At 43.9% G+C, this 15,548-nt stretch overlaps 2 protein-coding genes across 2 annotated transcripts; one reads left to right on the top strand and one right to left on the bottom strand.

Moving 5' to 3' along the window:
- The first annotated feature begins 2,090 nt into the window (after positions 1–2,090).
- On the top strand, positions 2,091–9,658 carry ILF2 (interleukin enhancer binding factor 2). The gene is made up of 14 exons (XM_084866911.1): positions 2,091–2,192; positions 2,783–2,842; positions 3,037–3,079; positions 3,923–4,027; positions 4,986–5,063; positions 5,402–5,504; positions 5,607–5,672; positions 5,986–6,102; positions 7,264–7,342; positions 7,592–7,679; positions 8,457–8,518; positions 8,595–8,709; positions 8,915–9,005; positions 9,154–9,658. Exons 1-14 carry the CDS (start codon positions 2,188–2,190, stop codon positions 9,312–9,314), a joined length of 1,173 nt encoding a protein of 390 aa, XP_084723037.1. The 5' UTR covers positions 2,091–2,187; the 3' UTR covers positions 9,315–9,658.
- Positions 9,659–9,839: 181 nt separating this feature from the next.
- SNAPIN (SNAP associated protein) lies at positions 9,840–11,829 on the bottom strand. The gene is made up of 4 exons (XM_084866926.1): positions 11,607–11,829; positions 11,302–11,348; positions 10,943–11,061; positions 9,840–10,421 (listed from the first exon to the last, which is right to left on the bottom strand). The coding sequence occupies exons 1-4, from the start codon at positions 11,750–11,752 to the stop codon at positions 10,320–10,322; spliced, it is 414 nt and encodes a 137-aa protein (XP_084723052.1). The 5' UTR covers positions 11,753–11,829; the 3' UTR covers positions 9,840–10,319.
- Positions 11,830–15,548: the final 3,719 nt, after the last annotated feature.

The following is a 15,548-nucleotide window of genomic DNA, read 5'->3' as shown; positions in this document are numbered from 1 at the left end:
AAAAAATGGTAAATCTAAATGACCACTAATTTAATTAATAAACATTAATGTCTAGTGGGATTGAAAGTATATAGATAATTAAATTGTGTGCACATATATACCTACTCCTATCCAAGAGAAGTGAATGCATCTAACCACAAGAATTTTGCAAAAAAAATGTCCATAGCAGCTTTATTTATAATATCAACCCAAATGTGTTTGTCTGTGACTCAGTTGGTTGGAGGTCCTGAATTCATCAAAAGGAGAAAGGACAGACACACACTCCTATGTGGCTCAGTGTTGAGCATCAACACATTCACCAAGAGGTCACCTGTTTGTGTCCAGTCAAGGCATATGTCCAGGATGTGGGTTTCATCTACAGTGGGGGGCCTGTAAGAGGCGGTTGATCAATGTTTCTATCTCTCTATCCTTCTCCCTTCCTCTCTCTAATCAATAAAAAAAATATTTTTTAAAAGGAGAAAGGACAAAAAAAAAAAAAAGGAGAAAGGACAAACTATGCTATAATCATTCAATGGAATGCTACTCATAAATAAAAAAGGGACAGCCGAGACCGGTTTGACTCGATGGATAGAGCGTCGGCTTGGGGACTGAAAGGACCCGGGTTCGATTTCGGTCAAGGGCATGTACCTTGGTTGCGTGCATATCCCCAGTGGGGGGTGTGCAAGAGGCAGCTGGTCGATGACTCTCTCTCTCATTGATGTTTCTAGCTCTCTATCTCTCTCCCTTCCTCTCTGTACAAAATCAATAAAATATATTTTAAAAAAATAAAAAAGGGACAAATTGCTGATAAATGCAAAAACTGGAGATAGGCTGAAAAAAGAGTACATACAGTGTGAGTCCCTTTATTTAAAGTTCAGAAACAGACAAAAGTAATCTACGATCATAGAAATCAAAGGAGAGATTGCGTCTAGTGGTAGGGCAAAGGGGTATCAGTAAACTGAGGTGATTAAAAAAAAAAAAGAAGGTAATCTGGGTGTTGGTTCTATAGACAGAATATATTACTCAAAAATAATCGAGCTGTGGGCTTACGATCTGTGCATTTGTTGTAATAAATCATATGTCAATAAAGTATTTAAAAGAATTAGGACAACAGCAATAGCATATAATTCTGGAGGGAGTGATGATTAATTATTCCTGCACTTTTTAGGAGAAGAATATAAAGTATTACATAAATCAAGGATGCATGTTGTAATGTTTCGGGTAGCCAATATAAGAGAAGAAGAAGAGTGACTTTCAATTAACAAAGGCGGGGAGGGAATAATAAACAATCAATGCAAAAGGAGGCAAGAGGGGAGGAGGGAATGTAATACAAGGAGAGGCAAAGCACGTAGTAATCGGATTGATTTAAATGCAAATACAGCATATTGGCATCTGTAACTGGTGAAACCTCGCATGAGGGTAAAATCCGTCCGTTTATAGAATGAGGAAAGAAAAGAAGTGCGGGGATGGCCGGGTCCTTCTCTCCTTGCTTCTTCCCTTGCTCGCTTTTTCTGAAGTCTCTTCCCGAAGCTGCCTCTGTTTCCTTTCCTAGTCCCTCACCATCAGTGCTTTTCCCTCTGATTCAATCAACACTTGCCTCCTTTGCTCAAAGCCGCTTCTTTTGAGTAGTGCTCATTGCTGCTTGAAGTCCCTTCCTATTCCCTCACTTCACTTTCTAGAGGCAAAAACAGCTTCGAAAGATTGCATTTTTTGAGGGAGGAAAAAGTAGAAGTATGGCGTTTACTTTTATTGAAAAAATAAAAAATATTTTATTCTAGTGAGGGGAAAAAAAAAAAACGTTGTTAGCAGAGGATGGTTTCGATCCATCGACCTCTGGGTTATGGGCCCAGCACGCTTCCGCTGCGCCACTCTGCTTCTGCGGTTGTAATCGCCTCATGATTCCTATAGAAAGTTTTCTACGTAATCTCTGTCCTGATCTCTTTACACGGCGCCGTCTAATGTGGGGGGGGAAATCGTCATTACGGTCTAGTGTGTTCTCATTGGCTAGTTCCTGGCGCAGCAGGGATTTTCATTGGTTCACAAGCCTGCTTTCCGCGGTGAACCAATAGGCACGGGCGGAGGAGGAAGGCGGGAGCCAATCGCACCACAGTTTGTTGGGACACGCCGGCAAGCCGCCTCTGCGCCGGTCGGCTTCTCGGAGGAGAGGGGCGGTTGGTGTGGCTTCCATTGTTCAGGATTTGGGGCGCCATGAGGTAAGGACTCGGAGGTCTGGGGAGGGGTGGGGTGTCTGGCCGAGATTTTTGGGGAGGTGGGCCGGAGGGAGGCGCAGGACCGGGAAGGACCACGTGTTTGGGGGCTCCAGGCCTGGGCTGGGGGGAGATCGGAGGCCGCGGAGGCGGGGAGTCCTGGGCCCTGGGTGGAGGGTTCCGCATCTGCATTTCGGAGGGGTTCAGGTGAGGGGGTGTCCGCAGGCCCCAGGAAGAGCAACCCTCGCGTCTCCCCATGTAGCCCGAGAAGGCTTGAACGAGGCCTCGTTCATCCTGAGTGCTTGACCACATCTGCCCGAGAGATGCTTTACTGTCCCAATGAATAAAGAAGCGATCTTTAGTGTCTGACGTGTTAGAGTTGGCGTGTCCCAGGGATTATGGGGTATATGGGGCTCAGTATCCAGAACGAGGGGGTCATGGGTGAGGTGGGGCTCTGGAATGGGGAGAAAGGTAAGTGGGAATGGGGATTCTTAGTGTCCAAAGGAAAGTTCGGGGGTGGAGGTAGGCCGACTTGAAATGATAGGCCGGTATGGTGGAGAAACACGTTCAAGTCTATCTGTTTTATGCGTTTCCAGGGGCGACAGAGGCCGCGGTCGTGGCGGGCGCTTTGGTTCCAGAGGAGGCCCAGGAGGAGGGTGAGTGCCAGTTTGTAGCATCTCTTCCCATTTCCGTCATCCGAGGAAGAGTTTGGAGGGCACTAACGGTCCCTGCTTTTGTGATCCAGCCGGGGTTTAGAAACCACATGCTCGCCTGCTAAACCAGTTTGGCCCCCTAAGCTACGCTACTGATTTCCTGCAGTTAATAATTTGGACTGTTTCTCTTGTTTCAGGTTCAGGCCCTTCGTGCCACACATCCCATTTGATTTTTATTTGGTGAGTACCATTGCCCCGTTCCCCCATTGACAGAAATGGAGCTGCCCACTTTTCATGCACTTCCCTGGAGCCCAGCATCTCCCAGTTAAAATGCTGGTTGCAGTAGGAAAAGGGATTAGTGACTAGAGTTGGCTTTGAATCAGCTGCATGTTGCCAAAAACAGGATACCAGAGAGCAGGGTAGGGAAGCTAATTCCTTGGCTATTATTGGCAGTAACATGTTTATTATGTTTGTTCTGAATATTGCATCTTGGCTTATCTGTTAATGTAAAGGTGGCAAGAGCTTAAGTTATGGCTGTTTCTTCCAGTTTGTATCCTTGTTTGGACATCTTAAGGAGTAAAAACAAGTGTTGAAAGATTTTTTTGTTTTCAATTTTTTCTGTTATAGCAACAGAAAAGTATTCTCCCCAGTATATTATTTTTTAAAAAAAATATTTTTATTGAGGACTTGTATGCATGCATATGAGCATAACCGATGGACACAGATGGGGGGTAGGGGTGGGTGGGTAGTGAGGGCATGTGCAGGGGGGGGTGTAGGAATGGGGGTGGCTGGGGAGAGGTAATGGGGGGGGAAGGAGATTTATGTAATACGTTTAAAGAATTAAAAAAATAATTAATTTCAGAGAGAGGGGGAGGTAGAAACATCAATGATGAAAGAGAATCATTGATAGGCTGTCTCCTGCACACCCCTACTGGGGATGGAGCCCGCAACCCAGGCATGTGCCCTTGACTGGAATTGAACCTGGGACCCTTTAGTTTGCAGGCCAATACTCTTATCTGCTGAGCCAAACCAGCCAGGGCTGTATATTGATAAATAATAAGTAGTTGTTTATTTCTGGTTTAGTGTGAAATGGCCTTCCCTCGGGTTAAGCCAGCAGCTGATGAATCTTCCTTCAGTGAGGCATTGCTGAAAAGAAATCAGGACCTTGCTCCTAATTCTGCTGAACAGGTACATTCTTTTGGCTTTTTCCCTGGGATTTCTCTGAGAAAGCTAGAGAAGTGAGTACCTACCGGTGAGGTTACTGTTATCAGAGCCCAGACTTCACAGGTTTATATTGGCCTCCCTCTCCTACCCCTCCCAGCCTTGTACATGGGGTGTATGTTCTGAGACCCACACTGTTTGCCTGAAACTGTGGATAGGACCGAGTCTTGTATATACTGCCTTATTTCCTGTACAGATGTACCTATGATAAAGTTTAATTTACAGATTAGACACAGTAAGAGCTTAATAGCAGTAACTATAACTTCTAAAATAGAACAATTACAATAATATACCGTAATAAAAGGTATGTGGATATGGTCTCTCAAAATCTCTTGCTGTGGATGATACGATCCTATGCCTACATGAGGCAGTGAAGTGAGGTGAATGACATAGACACTGGCATAGCCTAGGCAACTTACTGGAAGGCTTACTTGAATGAAGCACACTGACACCTCAGCAGTTGCTCTGATAACAGAGGGCTATGGGAAGTAGCATGTACAGCATGGATATATTAGACAAAGGGGTGACTCGTGTCCTTGGGGGGATGGTACACAATTTAAAACTTAGGAATTGTTTATTTCTGGAATTTTCCATTTAATATTTTCCTAACACAGTTGACTGCAGGTAACGGAAACCATGGAAAACAAAACTGGCAAAGTGGAATACTCTAAAATTGTTCCCCTTATTCTCATTGTGGGTGGAGGAAGAGTGCCAGATTACATATGCCTTCATATTTTTATTGGGGAATCTATCTTTGAGATAAAAAAAAAATTTATTCTGGCATTTTCGAGGCCAGATGGGTGTTTTCAAAGCACTATATTGGCATTGATTCAGCTTGCATGGAAGGGACTAGGGGGAAATAATTCAAACTGGGAAGTTGCTTATAATTTTTCACCTGAGGTTTTTGTTTCCTGCTGTTTTTCAGGCCTCTATCCTTTCTCTGGTGACAAAAATAAACAATGTGATTGACAATTTGATTGTGGCTCCAGGGACATTTGAAGTGGTGAGTTTTTGATTATTTAGTCTTGGAAAAGGGCAGCCTTGGTTGTGTGGAAATTACACTGGCTCCTGTTTTTTTTTTAATTCTTCCATTACCTATTACCAAAGCCACGCCTACATGGGAAAGTACAATGGAATGCCTTCGTGGTACTGATCTTGGGGACAAGACTTGTATTATTGTTTTCAGCTCGCCATGAAAGGCTTTTCTTAATGGTTTTGGGATATGATTTGACCTGTGCAACTTCCAAATCTGGGTAATAAGCACTTGTGTTGTAACTGAGCTCTGAGAGGTACTAGGCAGTCTTTTCACTTTCTTTCTCTCTGAAATCCTTTTTCCAACAGCAAATTGAAGAAGTGCGACAGGTTGGATCATATAAAAAGGGAACAATGACTACAGGACATAATGTGGCTGACCTGGTGGTAATCCTCAAGATTTTGCCAACATGTGAGTTTCCCTCTTTCTGGCTGTGGAAACAGAACACAGCAGTTGGGTTTGAGGCATGGGGATCTTTAAAGCCCAAATTTCTCTCCTTATCTCTCATTTCAGTGGAAGCTGTGGCTGCCCTGGGGAACAAAGTCGTGGAAAGCCTCAGAGCACAGGATCCTTCTGAAGGTTTGAGTTTGTTGCTGAATACGTATTTAGTGGTCTTAAGAGCCGGATCTGTAATTCTAAGTGTACAGTTAAAGTCTGGCCAGAGGAAATGTGCATGGAGAGCTTTATGTTGGGGAAGTGTGGGCGAGATCACCATTGCTCAAAATCCTGTTGATCTCCTTTACTTTTTTTCTTTATTTTTGTTGACACGATATTTACCTTTAAAACTCTGTATTCTAAATCCTCATTCTGGACTCTTGATGCTTTTGAAAACCTGTCAATTCACTAATGGAAATCTGAGGGTTAGAGCTTTTGAATTTTTCTTTTCTTTTAGTTTTGACCATGCTGACCAACGAAACTGGCTTTGAGATCAGTTCTTCTGATGCAACAGTGAAGATTCTCATTACAACAGTGCCACCCAATCTCCGAAAACTGGATCCAGAACTCCATTGTTAGTCCTTTTTTTCCATTGCTGGGAAATTTGGAGGAAATTCAAAAGATGGGATACAGTTGCTGTTGAGTTTACTTAGCTTGTTGCTATTCCACGTAAAACCTTCTGCAACCTAAGTTTACTCCCAAACTTTGTTACCTCCGTCTGTAAATTGGAGACAGGTTTACCAGCTTGCTAGTGAAATTGTCAAAGATAGGATGACCAGGAAAGCAGTTTGAGGGCTGAAGAACTATGGAAATACTATGGAGTTGGGTTAGGCTTTTGGAAAACATTGTGGATCATGTATGCTTCTAGATTTGGTCTGGGGAAAAGTAGAGAGTTTTGGACAAGTGATTTGCTGATCTGAGGAACAGTGGTTTATTAATTTTTAATTTTTATTATTTTTTAATCCTCACCCAGGACATGTATTTTTATTTATTTATTATTTTTTTATTTTTATTTTTTTTAGTGAGAGGAAAGGGGGAGAGAAACATTAATTGGTTGCCTTGTGTATGTACCCTGACGGAATTAAACCTGCGATCTAGGTATATGCCTGGTCTGGGAATGGAACCCACAACCTTTTAAAAAAATTATTTTAAAAATTATTGATTTTAGAGAGAGAGAAAAACATCTATTTGTTGTTCCACTTATCTATGCATTCATTGGCTTTTTTCTTTTTAGCATAGATTTATTTTTTAATATATTTTTATTGATTTCAGAGAGGAAGGAAGAGGGAGAGAGAAACATCCATGATGAGAGAATCATGGATCGGTTGCCTCCTGCAAGCTCCCACTGGGGATCGAGCCCACAACCTGGGCATGTGCCTTTGACCAGAATCGAACCTGTGACCTTTCAGTTTGCAGGCAGGTGCTCTATCCACTGAGCAAAAAGGACTAGGGCAACTGGATGGTTTTTGTGTGGGCCCTGACCAGGGAATCAAACCCTCAACCTTGATATATTGGGGATGACGCTCTAACCAACTGAGATACGTAGCCAGGGCGAACCCACCACCTTTTGGTGCATGGGATGGTGCTCCAATTAATCGAGCTACACCAGGGCGAACAAAAACATGGTGTGGTTCAGGAATTACGTTATCCTGTCATCCTGGTTACTGAACTGTGGTAGTGGGGTTGAATTGCTTGCTTAATAGGAATGTTTCATCTTGGCCTGTCATGCTTCTAGTGGACATCAAGGTGTTGCAGAGTGCCTTAGCGGCCATCCGACATGCTCGCTGGTTTGAAGAAAACGCTTCTCAGTCTACGTGAGTTTCCCTTCAGTATTTGAGCTATGGTAACTTAACCCTTCTAACTACAGTACAGGATACTGCTCTACTTTCTCTGACAACTATTTTGGCTTCAACTTCTGTCTGGATTCTGAATTTTACGTTAAGCAAAATTCAAATGGAAATGGAAAGGAGAGAATGTGTAGTTCTGGAAATAGCTTTAGCTGTGTACCTCGGATGTGGCAGTGCATGATCATATTACTTTTACTTTTCCCCTCCTACCTCTAGAGTTAAAGTTCTCATCAGACTTCTGAAGGACCTGAGGATTCGTTTTCCTGGCTTTGAGCCCCTCACACCCTGGATCCTTGACCTACTCGTAAGTAAAGGACAGTTGTTCCTGATCATCCCTATTTAATAATACTCTGATATCTACCAGAATCTGAAGTTTGGTGAAGCTTAAAAAATATTTTATTGCTGGACAAGTAATCCAATAAGGATTTTTTAGAGTAAAGAGTAGTTATTAAAGCCCCTTTGTCTTATTACTGTCATTTCACTAATATAATAATGGAGAGGACATACTAGATGAGCAGTCACTTAACCTGTTAACCGAGCGGGATGTATAAATACGTCAAACGTAAACAATATTGGGAACGGGTAGGACGTATGAATACGTCCTGGAAATATATGTTGCGCCCTGAGAGGGACGGTATATATTTTTTGTAATCTTTATAATTGTAAAATTTATAATTTTTTAATTCTATGTTTCCATTTTTTTGTTGGTATTCTTTTCTATTTTTTTGTAATTTTGTATTTTCCTTTGTGCTTTATATATAAATAAACGAAAAAAAATATATATCATTTATTTTAATTAAGTATAAATAATAATAATAATAATAATAATAATAATATGAAATTACGCCCTAGTGAAAGAGTACGTGCCCATTATAGGTTGCGTAATTAAAAAGGGAACTCCCCGGTTAACAGGTTTAAGAATCCCTTCTGAAAAAAAAAAAAAAAAAAAAGATCCCTTCTGAAGGTGGAAGTTTTGACTTGGCCTTAATAACCAGTTTTCCTCATGATAGCTTCAAGTTTTAGTTTGTTTGAAAATAGATTGCTTTTTTATAGCACACCTACCTGATTTATTCTTTTCCAGGGGCACTATGCCGTGATGAACAACCCCACCAGACAGCCTCTGGCCCTTAATGTGGCATACAGGTATAGCCTGCTTTTCTGGGTAGGGACTGGAGGTAAATTGTGTTGTGTGCTCTTTTAATACCTCCCCGTGTTTCAGGCGTTGCTTGCAGATTCTGGCTGCAGGTCTGTTCTTGCCAGGGTCCATGGGCATCACAGACCCCTGTGAGAGTGGCAACTTCAGAGTACACACAGTCATGACCTTGGAACAGCAGGTAATGGAACAGCTCTGAAATGGTCTGTTGTGTGACACTCTTGAATACTCCTGGGTCTGAAGATAGAGGGAATGTGGTCTTTGGGGTCAAGGATATGGGGCTTGAAATTAAAAGGTTATCTTCACTTCTGTTTTCATGAGAATGTTAGTCAAACAAGGTATTTTGATTATACTTCCTTATTTATCCTCACTTTGCTCTCCTTCAGGACATGGTCTGCTACACAGCCCAGACTCTGGTCCGAATCCTCTCACATGGTGGCTTTAGGAAGATCCTTGGCCAGGAGGGTGATGCCAGCTGTGAGTGATCCTGGGTTGGAGGTTCTTTGGGGTATTCTGTGGTCTACAAAGAAACTACACTGCTCAGATGTCTTAATATTTACACTGTGTCGATCATGACACTGTGTGCTGGGCTACGTGTCTGAAATCACACCTTTTTCTCTGCTAGATCTTGCTTCTGAAATAACTACTTGGGATGGAGTGATAGTGACACCTTCAGAAAAGGCTTATGAGAAACCACCAGAGAAGAAGGAAGGAGAGGAAGAGGAGGAGAATACAGAAGAACCACCTCAAGGAGAGGAGGAGGAAAGCATGGAGACTCAGGAGTGACTGTCCCTTCTCTCCACCCTTTCTTACCCGAGGGGAAGATTGGAGCCTACCCTAACTGCTACTGGGCTTTGTATGGTGGCATTTTTGAGGGATAGGAGAGATGGCAAATACAAACTCTACGGAAGGAAATGTCATCCCACTGAATTCTTAACTGACTTAGTAGCCAGAAGTCTCCCACCTCTAGTGAAGCCGGTTACCAACTTTTCTTCATAATGTTGTAGAATCCCCAGCTCCTTGAAATCTCTCCTCAACCAGTTCTGTTGTTGTTGAAACGTCAACTGTTCATGCCTGGAATTTTTTTTTTTTTTTTTTTTCTAAGAAAAATAAAGTACCTCCTAGTAGGACTCTTTCTTGGTCTTGCATTTAAGTATTACCTAGCCATCTTTTTTACTTTCTCTGCTCTTCATTAAAAAAGCTACTCGAGTATTTTCATTGTGAACGCTAGATCACAATTTGAAGCTGTATTTGAATTTATTAAAGTACAAAGATTCTTGGAACCTTATCATATACCAAAGTAAACTAGAATATTGTTTAAGCATTTATTGAATTAAATGGTTCCAGCAAGACTACTGTGTTCAAGCCAATGAGATCTATAAGAGGGTGGATGGGTGACTGCCTGCCCTCCAAATCCCAAGCCTAAACTGGAAAACGAGAAGTCACAGGTAGAGGATGTACTGCCCAGGCACTAACAACTTTACCAACGTTTCCAGCCACGTGATAGGAAGCCCCTCCTGGTTAACTAGATTTGAAGAAAGTTAACTAGGAACTCAAGAATGTACCTTTAAAAAATGTAAGGGTCTCGGCTCATTCTTGGAAGTAAGAGCTGGAATAAATCCTTTGGGATCCGGAGTACTGCTAAAGAGATTTCTGTGGACCCCCACATAAATGGGTACGACTTTCAAACACAATCCATAGGATTATCAATGTCCCAGGGTTATAGGGTGTCCTGGAGGAAATGAGGCAGGTGGAAAACAGTACTTGAGCTATTCTGAGGCCCATCTTCTGTTACTTGCTTGGGGATCCAGGGGGGTAAACTCCTGAATCCAACATTGCCCTCCTTCGGGCTGTTTCCTTGGCAACACTGTGGTTTAGCCGCCTCAGCCGCTCCTATAAGACAAATTTGTAATCTTAACTGCTCTGTGGAAGGCTTTAGAGCTCATTTGTTACCTGGGCACTGTAAAATATCTGGCTCCATCTCAATGTAGGTCTTCTAAGGTATACAAGAATGTAAATAAGTCACCAAGTATTGAGAATAAACAGTTCTAGCCCAGCTGGTGTGGCTCTGGTTGAGCGACGGAGCCAGGAGGTCATGGCTCGATTCCCAGTAAGGGTAAATACTTAGGTTGTGGGCTCAATCCCCACTGGGGTGTGCAGGAGGCAGCCAATCGATTCTCATCCATATTTCTATCCCTCCCTCTCTGAAATCACTAAAAATATTTAAAGAAATAAAGAATAAACGGTTCTAGTATTACAGACATTAATTTAGTTGACAACTCCCTTAACCCCAAAGACTTGAAGAATGACTTTCGTTGAGTTGGAGATGGGAGACATCTCTTGAAAAGTGGAGATATACACTGAGAACTTATAAAGCAGAGCAAAGAATCACTGTTGGTAGGAAATTCTTTTACCTGGGCATTCTGTAGAATGTTATTGACCAAGACAACTCGTCGCCGGGCATTAAGTAGCTTCTTTACATAGGGGTCGAGATCCAGGGCCACTTTCTGATCCTCATTGATACGGCACAGCTCTGTGGGTGTAATGTAAGGTGCAACTAATACCTACTGGCTCATTTCTTGTTTGTTGGCGAAGGAGGAGGAAAACACTCTTGCACCACAAGGACCATAGTCACGAGAAACTTATACAGGAATCTGAGGCAGCGTTGCCATGCCGCAAGGAAGTGACAGAACCTCAGCCCAGAGGAGGGACGGCAAAACAAGGTTCTGAAAGCAAGCTGAGGGATTCCAAATACACAGGGATGCTTACTCACCAGTAGCTAGGTTGTCAATTTGTTCCCGCAGCTCTACCTGGCTCTCTCTGCAAAGAAATAAAAGACCTACAGGGTCAATCAATCAATGAACTCAAGAAACCTGTTCCCCTACGTGTTTCCCCAAGTACTGGGCCGCACGCCCACCCCCGCACCCGGAGGCCATTCCGTGCAGCCTGCAGTTTCCCCATATTCTTAGCCGCATCAGAACCCTGACAGCAACCCGTCTGGACTCCGCCCTTTTTTGGCCCCGCCCCATACGAGAACCAGAAACCGAGAGGCCCCGCCCAACCTCCCCTCTCGGGCACCTGACGGCGTGGACGTGAGAGTCGAGCTGCTGCACAGCGGGTCGCAGAAACTCGAGGAGCCCCTCGGCGAAGATGTCGCGGCCTGCGGGCCCCGCCACCGGCGTCCCTGCCCCGGATACAGTGGTGGAACCAGCCCCCGCCATCATGAGTTACCCTTATCCCGGAACGTGCCGCGAGGGCCGCCGGGAACTGAAGCCCAGCCGAAGTGCGCCGCGCGGGGGCGCCCGAGTAAGGCGGGCTTCCGCTCAGCCCCCGGGATTTCTGGGAAATGGAGTCTCTGGAGCCGGCAGGGCGGGGAGAAGGCCGGGGCCATTAATGCTCTGGGAGTTGTAGTTCTTTATAGGCCTTGAAGGTGCGGATTTTCAAAATCTCCAGACTTCAGTAGTTTAGGGGAAGGAATAATTTTGGGAGACGGGTACTTGTTGTTTTCTCCAAAGGTGAAAATTCTTTTTATTATTATTTATTTTCCTTAATATCTTTATTTTTATTGAAAAATTAATTCTTAAATCCCTAGTTGGCCATAGCCTTCCTAGCCTAATTTATGAGAAAACCAGATTACATTCATAGTACAGTTTTATATTTCTAAATTTACCAGTACACTTTTTAAAAAATCCTCACCCAAGGATTCGTTCATTACCTTTTATTATTTTAATTTTAATATATTTTTATTGATTTCAGAGAGAAAGAGAGAGAGGGAAACATCAATGATGAGAGAATCATGGATTGACTATCTCCTGCATGCCCCCCACTGGGGACCAAACCCACCACCTGGGCATGTGCCCTTGACTGGATTCGAACCTGGGACCCTTCAGTCCCCAGCATGTGCTCTATCTACTTAGCCAAACCAGCTAGGGCTATTCATTGACTTTTAGAGGGGAAAGGGGAAGAGGAAGAAACATCAATAGGTCAGGAGTATACCAAGAGGCAATAGATAGCCGAAACCGGATTGGCTCAGTGGATAGAGCATAGGCCTGCGGACTGAAAGGTCCCAGGTTCAATTCTGGTCAAGGGCACATCCCCAGTGGGGGGTGTGCAGGAGGCAGCTGATCGTGCAGGAGGCAGCTGATTGATGTTTCTAACTCTCTACCCCTGTCCCTTCCTCTCTGTAAAAAAAAAAAAAAAATCAATAAAATATATATATTTTTAAAAGAGGCAACAGTTGTATCTCTTTCACATTGATGTTTCTCTCTGCATCTCTCTCTTCACCTTCCTTCCTCTCTAAAATTTTTTTTAAAAAGATGGTTAAAGTGCTTAATTTTGTGTAATGTGCATTTTGCCACAGTAAAAAAATTTTAGCCATGGCTGGGTAGCTCAGTTGGTTAGAGCATCCTTGAAATATACCAAGGTTGCAGGATTGATTAATCCCCATGAGACATACAAGAATCAACCAATGAATGCATAAATAAGTGGAACAACAAAATCAATGTTTCTCTGTTTCCTCCCCCTCCTTTCCACTCTCTCTAAAAGTCAATGGAGAAATATCCTCGGGTGAGGATTAACAACAACAACAAAACAAATGGATATATATATCTCTCAAATTAATTAAAAAGATTTTAAAAAAAGAAGCTGGTTCTCTGAGGAAAATGACTTTTGGTTTATATTTTCCTTTCCACTCCTTATCATCCTGACTTGCTCTTATCTTTCAGGAAGCCATTGCAACAGTCTCCTGATCTTGCCTCTAGTCTTTCTACTTGCCAGATCATTCTGCATTCTAAAATACCAGTCAGATGAAAGGGAATTTTAGAATCCTTTCCTTGGTTCCTTGGATATCTCTGTGAGGAAAACTGGGCAAGGGTCTTCCAGAAACCATGAAGTTTGATAACAGGTTGAAGGCCAGTGTTGGTTCAATTATTCATTCTCTAAACATTTATCAAATTCCAGGCATCATGACACAAGGTATTCAGCACAAAATCCCCCTCCTCCCGGCTTGCACCCCTATCACATTACAGTGGCTTTGCAGTCCTTGGCTTATGCATAAAGGCTGAAAGAGATCCTAAGAACGCCCCTTCTCTTCTGTCTCCCATCTCCTCACCCCCTGGGTGTGCTTAGGTTGACCTGCCCACTCCTTGCTGGCAATTTGAATGTGGGTAGTGGGGTATATGTCCATGAGGAAACTGTAGGAACAGCTGTTCTGGCTCAGGCAATACAGCCACACACAGTACACTCTGTCTGACAGGTTAGTTGCACCCCTATACCCACTGAATGGGGCAGAGAGGGCGGTCAGTTATTAGAGAGTTCTTGTGGTAGGTAGTGGGCACAGAATGGTATCTGGTGGTGGCTTTAACTGGGGAAGGAGACCTGAGAGTAAGACTTGTTAGGTGCAGGTAAGGGACAAGGATTTTCTAGTCCACTCTGATTCCTGGGAGATGAGAACTTTGTGTGGAGAGCTCTACGATGTTTCAATGGCAGAACTGAAAGGGGCAGCAGTAGTGGCGGTGCTGTCGGCACTTAGACAGACATGAACGGAGCAAGGACAGGGGGTCAGGTACAGAAGGTCACCAGGATGGAAAGCCCCACGTGCCTAGCAATGGGTAATTGTAGGGTGGGACCTCACCTCCAGGGTGACCTTTTCTTCCCTAGCATATCCCCGGTCCATGAGGTTAGGACTCCCTGACCTTTCCTCTCTAGAGATAACATCTAGGCCTCAGTTGCATTTCAGCTCCAGGCAGAAAAGCAACAAAACGAACCCCCGCTGACATCAGGTGTCTGACTAGATGCATGGAATAATAACCCCCTGCCCTAGTGCTAGCCAACCAATCAGTGGAGACCACAACTCTGAATGGACACACCTGGAAAACTGCTAATCTTCCATTAAGATATTTCCCTGGGACTCCCCTAAAATCTCCACTCTTAAAATCCTTAGGATGGAGGCCCTAGCATGCTCTATCTCAAGGGTCCCAGGTTCGATTCTGGTCAAGGGTTGTGGGCTCAGTCCCCAGTGGGGGGAGTGCAGGAGGCAGCCAATCTATGACTCCCTTTCATCATTGATGTTTCTCTCTCTCTTCATCTCTGAAATTAAAAAAATATATATTTTTAAAAATTAATAAAAATAGAGGCTTCATGAAGCCTCAGCTGTCACAGGCCTTTTAGCCTGCCAGCCCTACAAGGTAAGAGGGCCATGGTGGCTGCCGTCACCATCCCAGTCCCCAGAGCCTTCCTGGGCTGGGCCTGTTTCCACTCACACACATTCTCCTTGGCATACAGCATGCTCTTTTAGGTCTGGATACCTTTGTATTTGTTGTTCCCTCTACTTGGAATACTCTTCCTTGTCTGTTAAACTTTCCTAGGACTTTCAAGATCCAGTTTGTCACTCTCTTCTCTATGCACCCAGTGCCCTTCTAACAAATAATGCCTTGTTTGTGTCTGCATGACAAGTCCTCTGCAGATGGTGGCTGAATGAGTAAAAGACTGACGTAGGAGCCAGGCTGACTCCAGGTCCCACACTATCGGGGACACTCAATAAGGACAGAGGATGGCAGAAATGGGACACAAGCCTCAGGTGCTAGAACTGCAGTGAGCAGCAGGTGGGGCTAGAGAGCCTGTGACTGTAGGGGAATTCCTTGTACCCACTATTGGGAATGAAGGAGGAATACAAGAGGCAGAAAGAGAAGGGAGCTTAGGCTCCACTGGGACCCTCAAAGCCCCCACCCTCCACCCCACCAGAATGCCTCAGGGTCCCTTGAACACCAGGAAATATCGACATTTTCATAGTCAAGATTTGATTTTAGAAATGAGGCCCGACCTGGTCTTAGCTCCCTGCACTGCCCAGTGGAGCCAGTGCCAAGAGTGTAGAGGACATGGAACAAATCCTTTTGAATAGACACCGTAGGCACTAAGAACAATGAGTCAGCAGAATGTGGTGGGATTGGGAGCACTCTGGGCAGGGGGACCCTGAGCTATGAGGCTAGGAGAGAGCGACTAAGGTACACCCAGTGCCTTGGG

The sequence above is a fragment of the Pipistrellus hanaki genome, assembly GCF_964339955.1.
Source record: "Pipistrellus hanaki genome assembly, chromosome: 18".
NCBI classification, from domain to species: Eukaryota; Metazoa; Chordata; class Mammalia; order Chiroptera; family Vespertilionidae; genus Pipistrellus; species Pipistrellus hanaki.
Note: the sequence above shows the minus strand (reverse complement) of the source record. Positions and strands in the feature narration are given on the sequence as shown.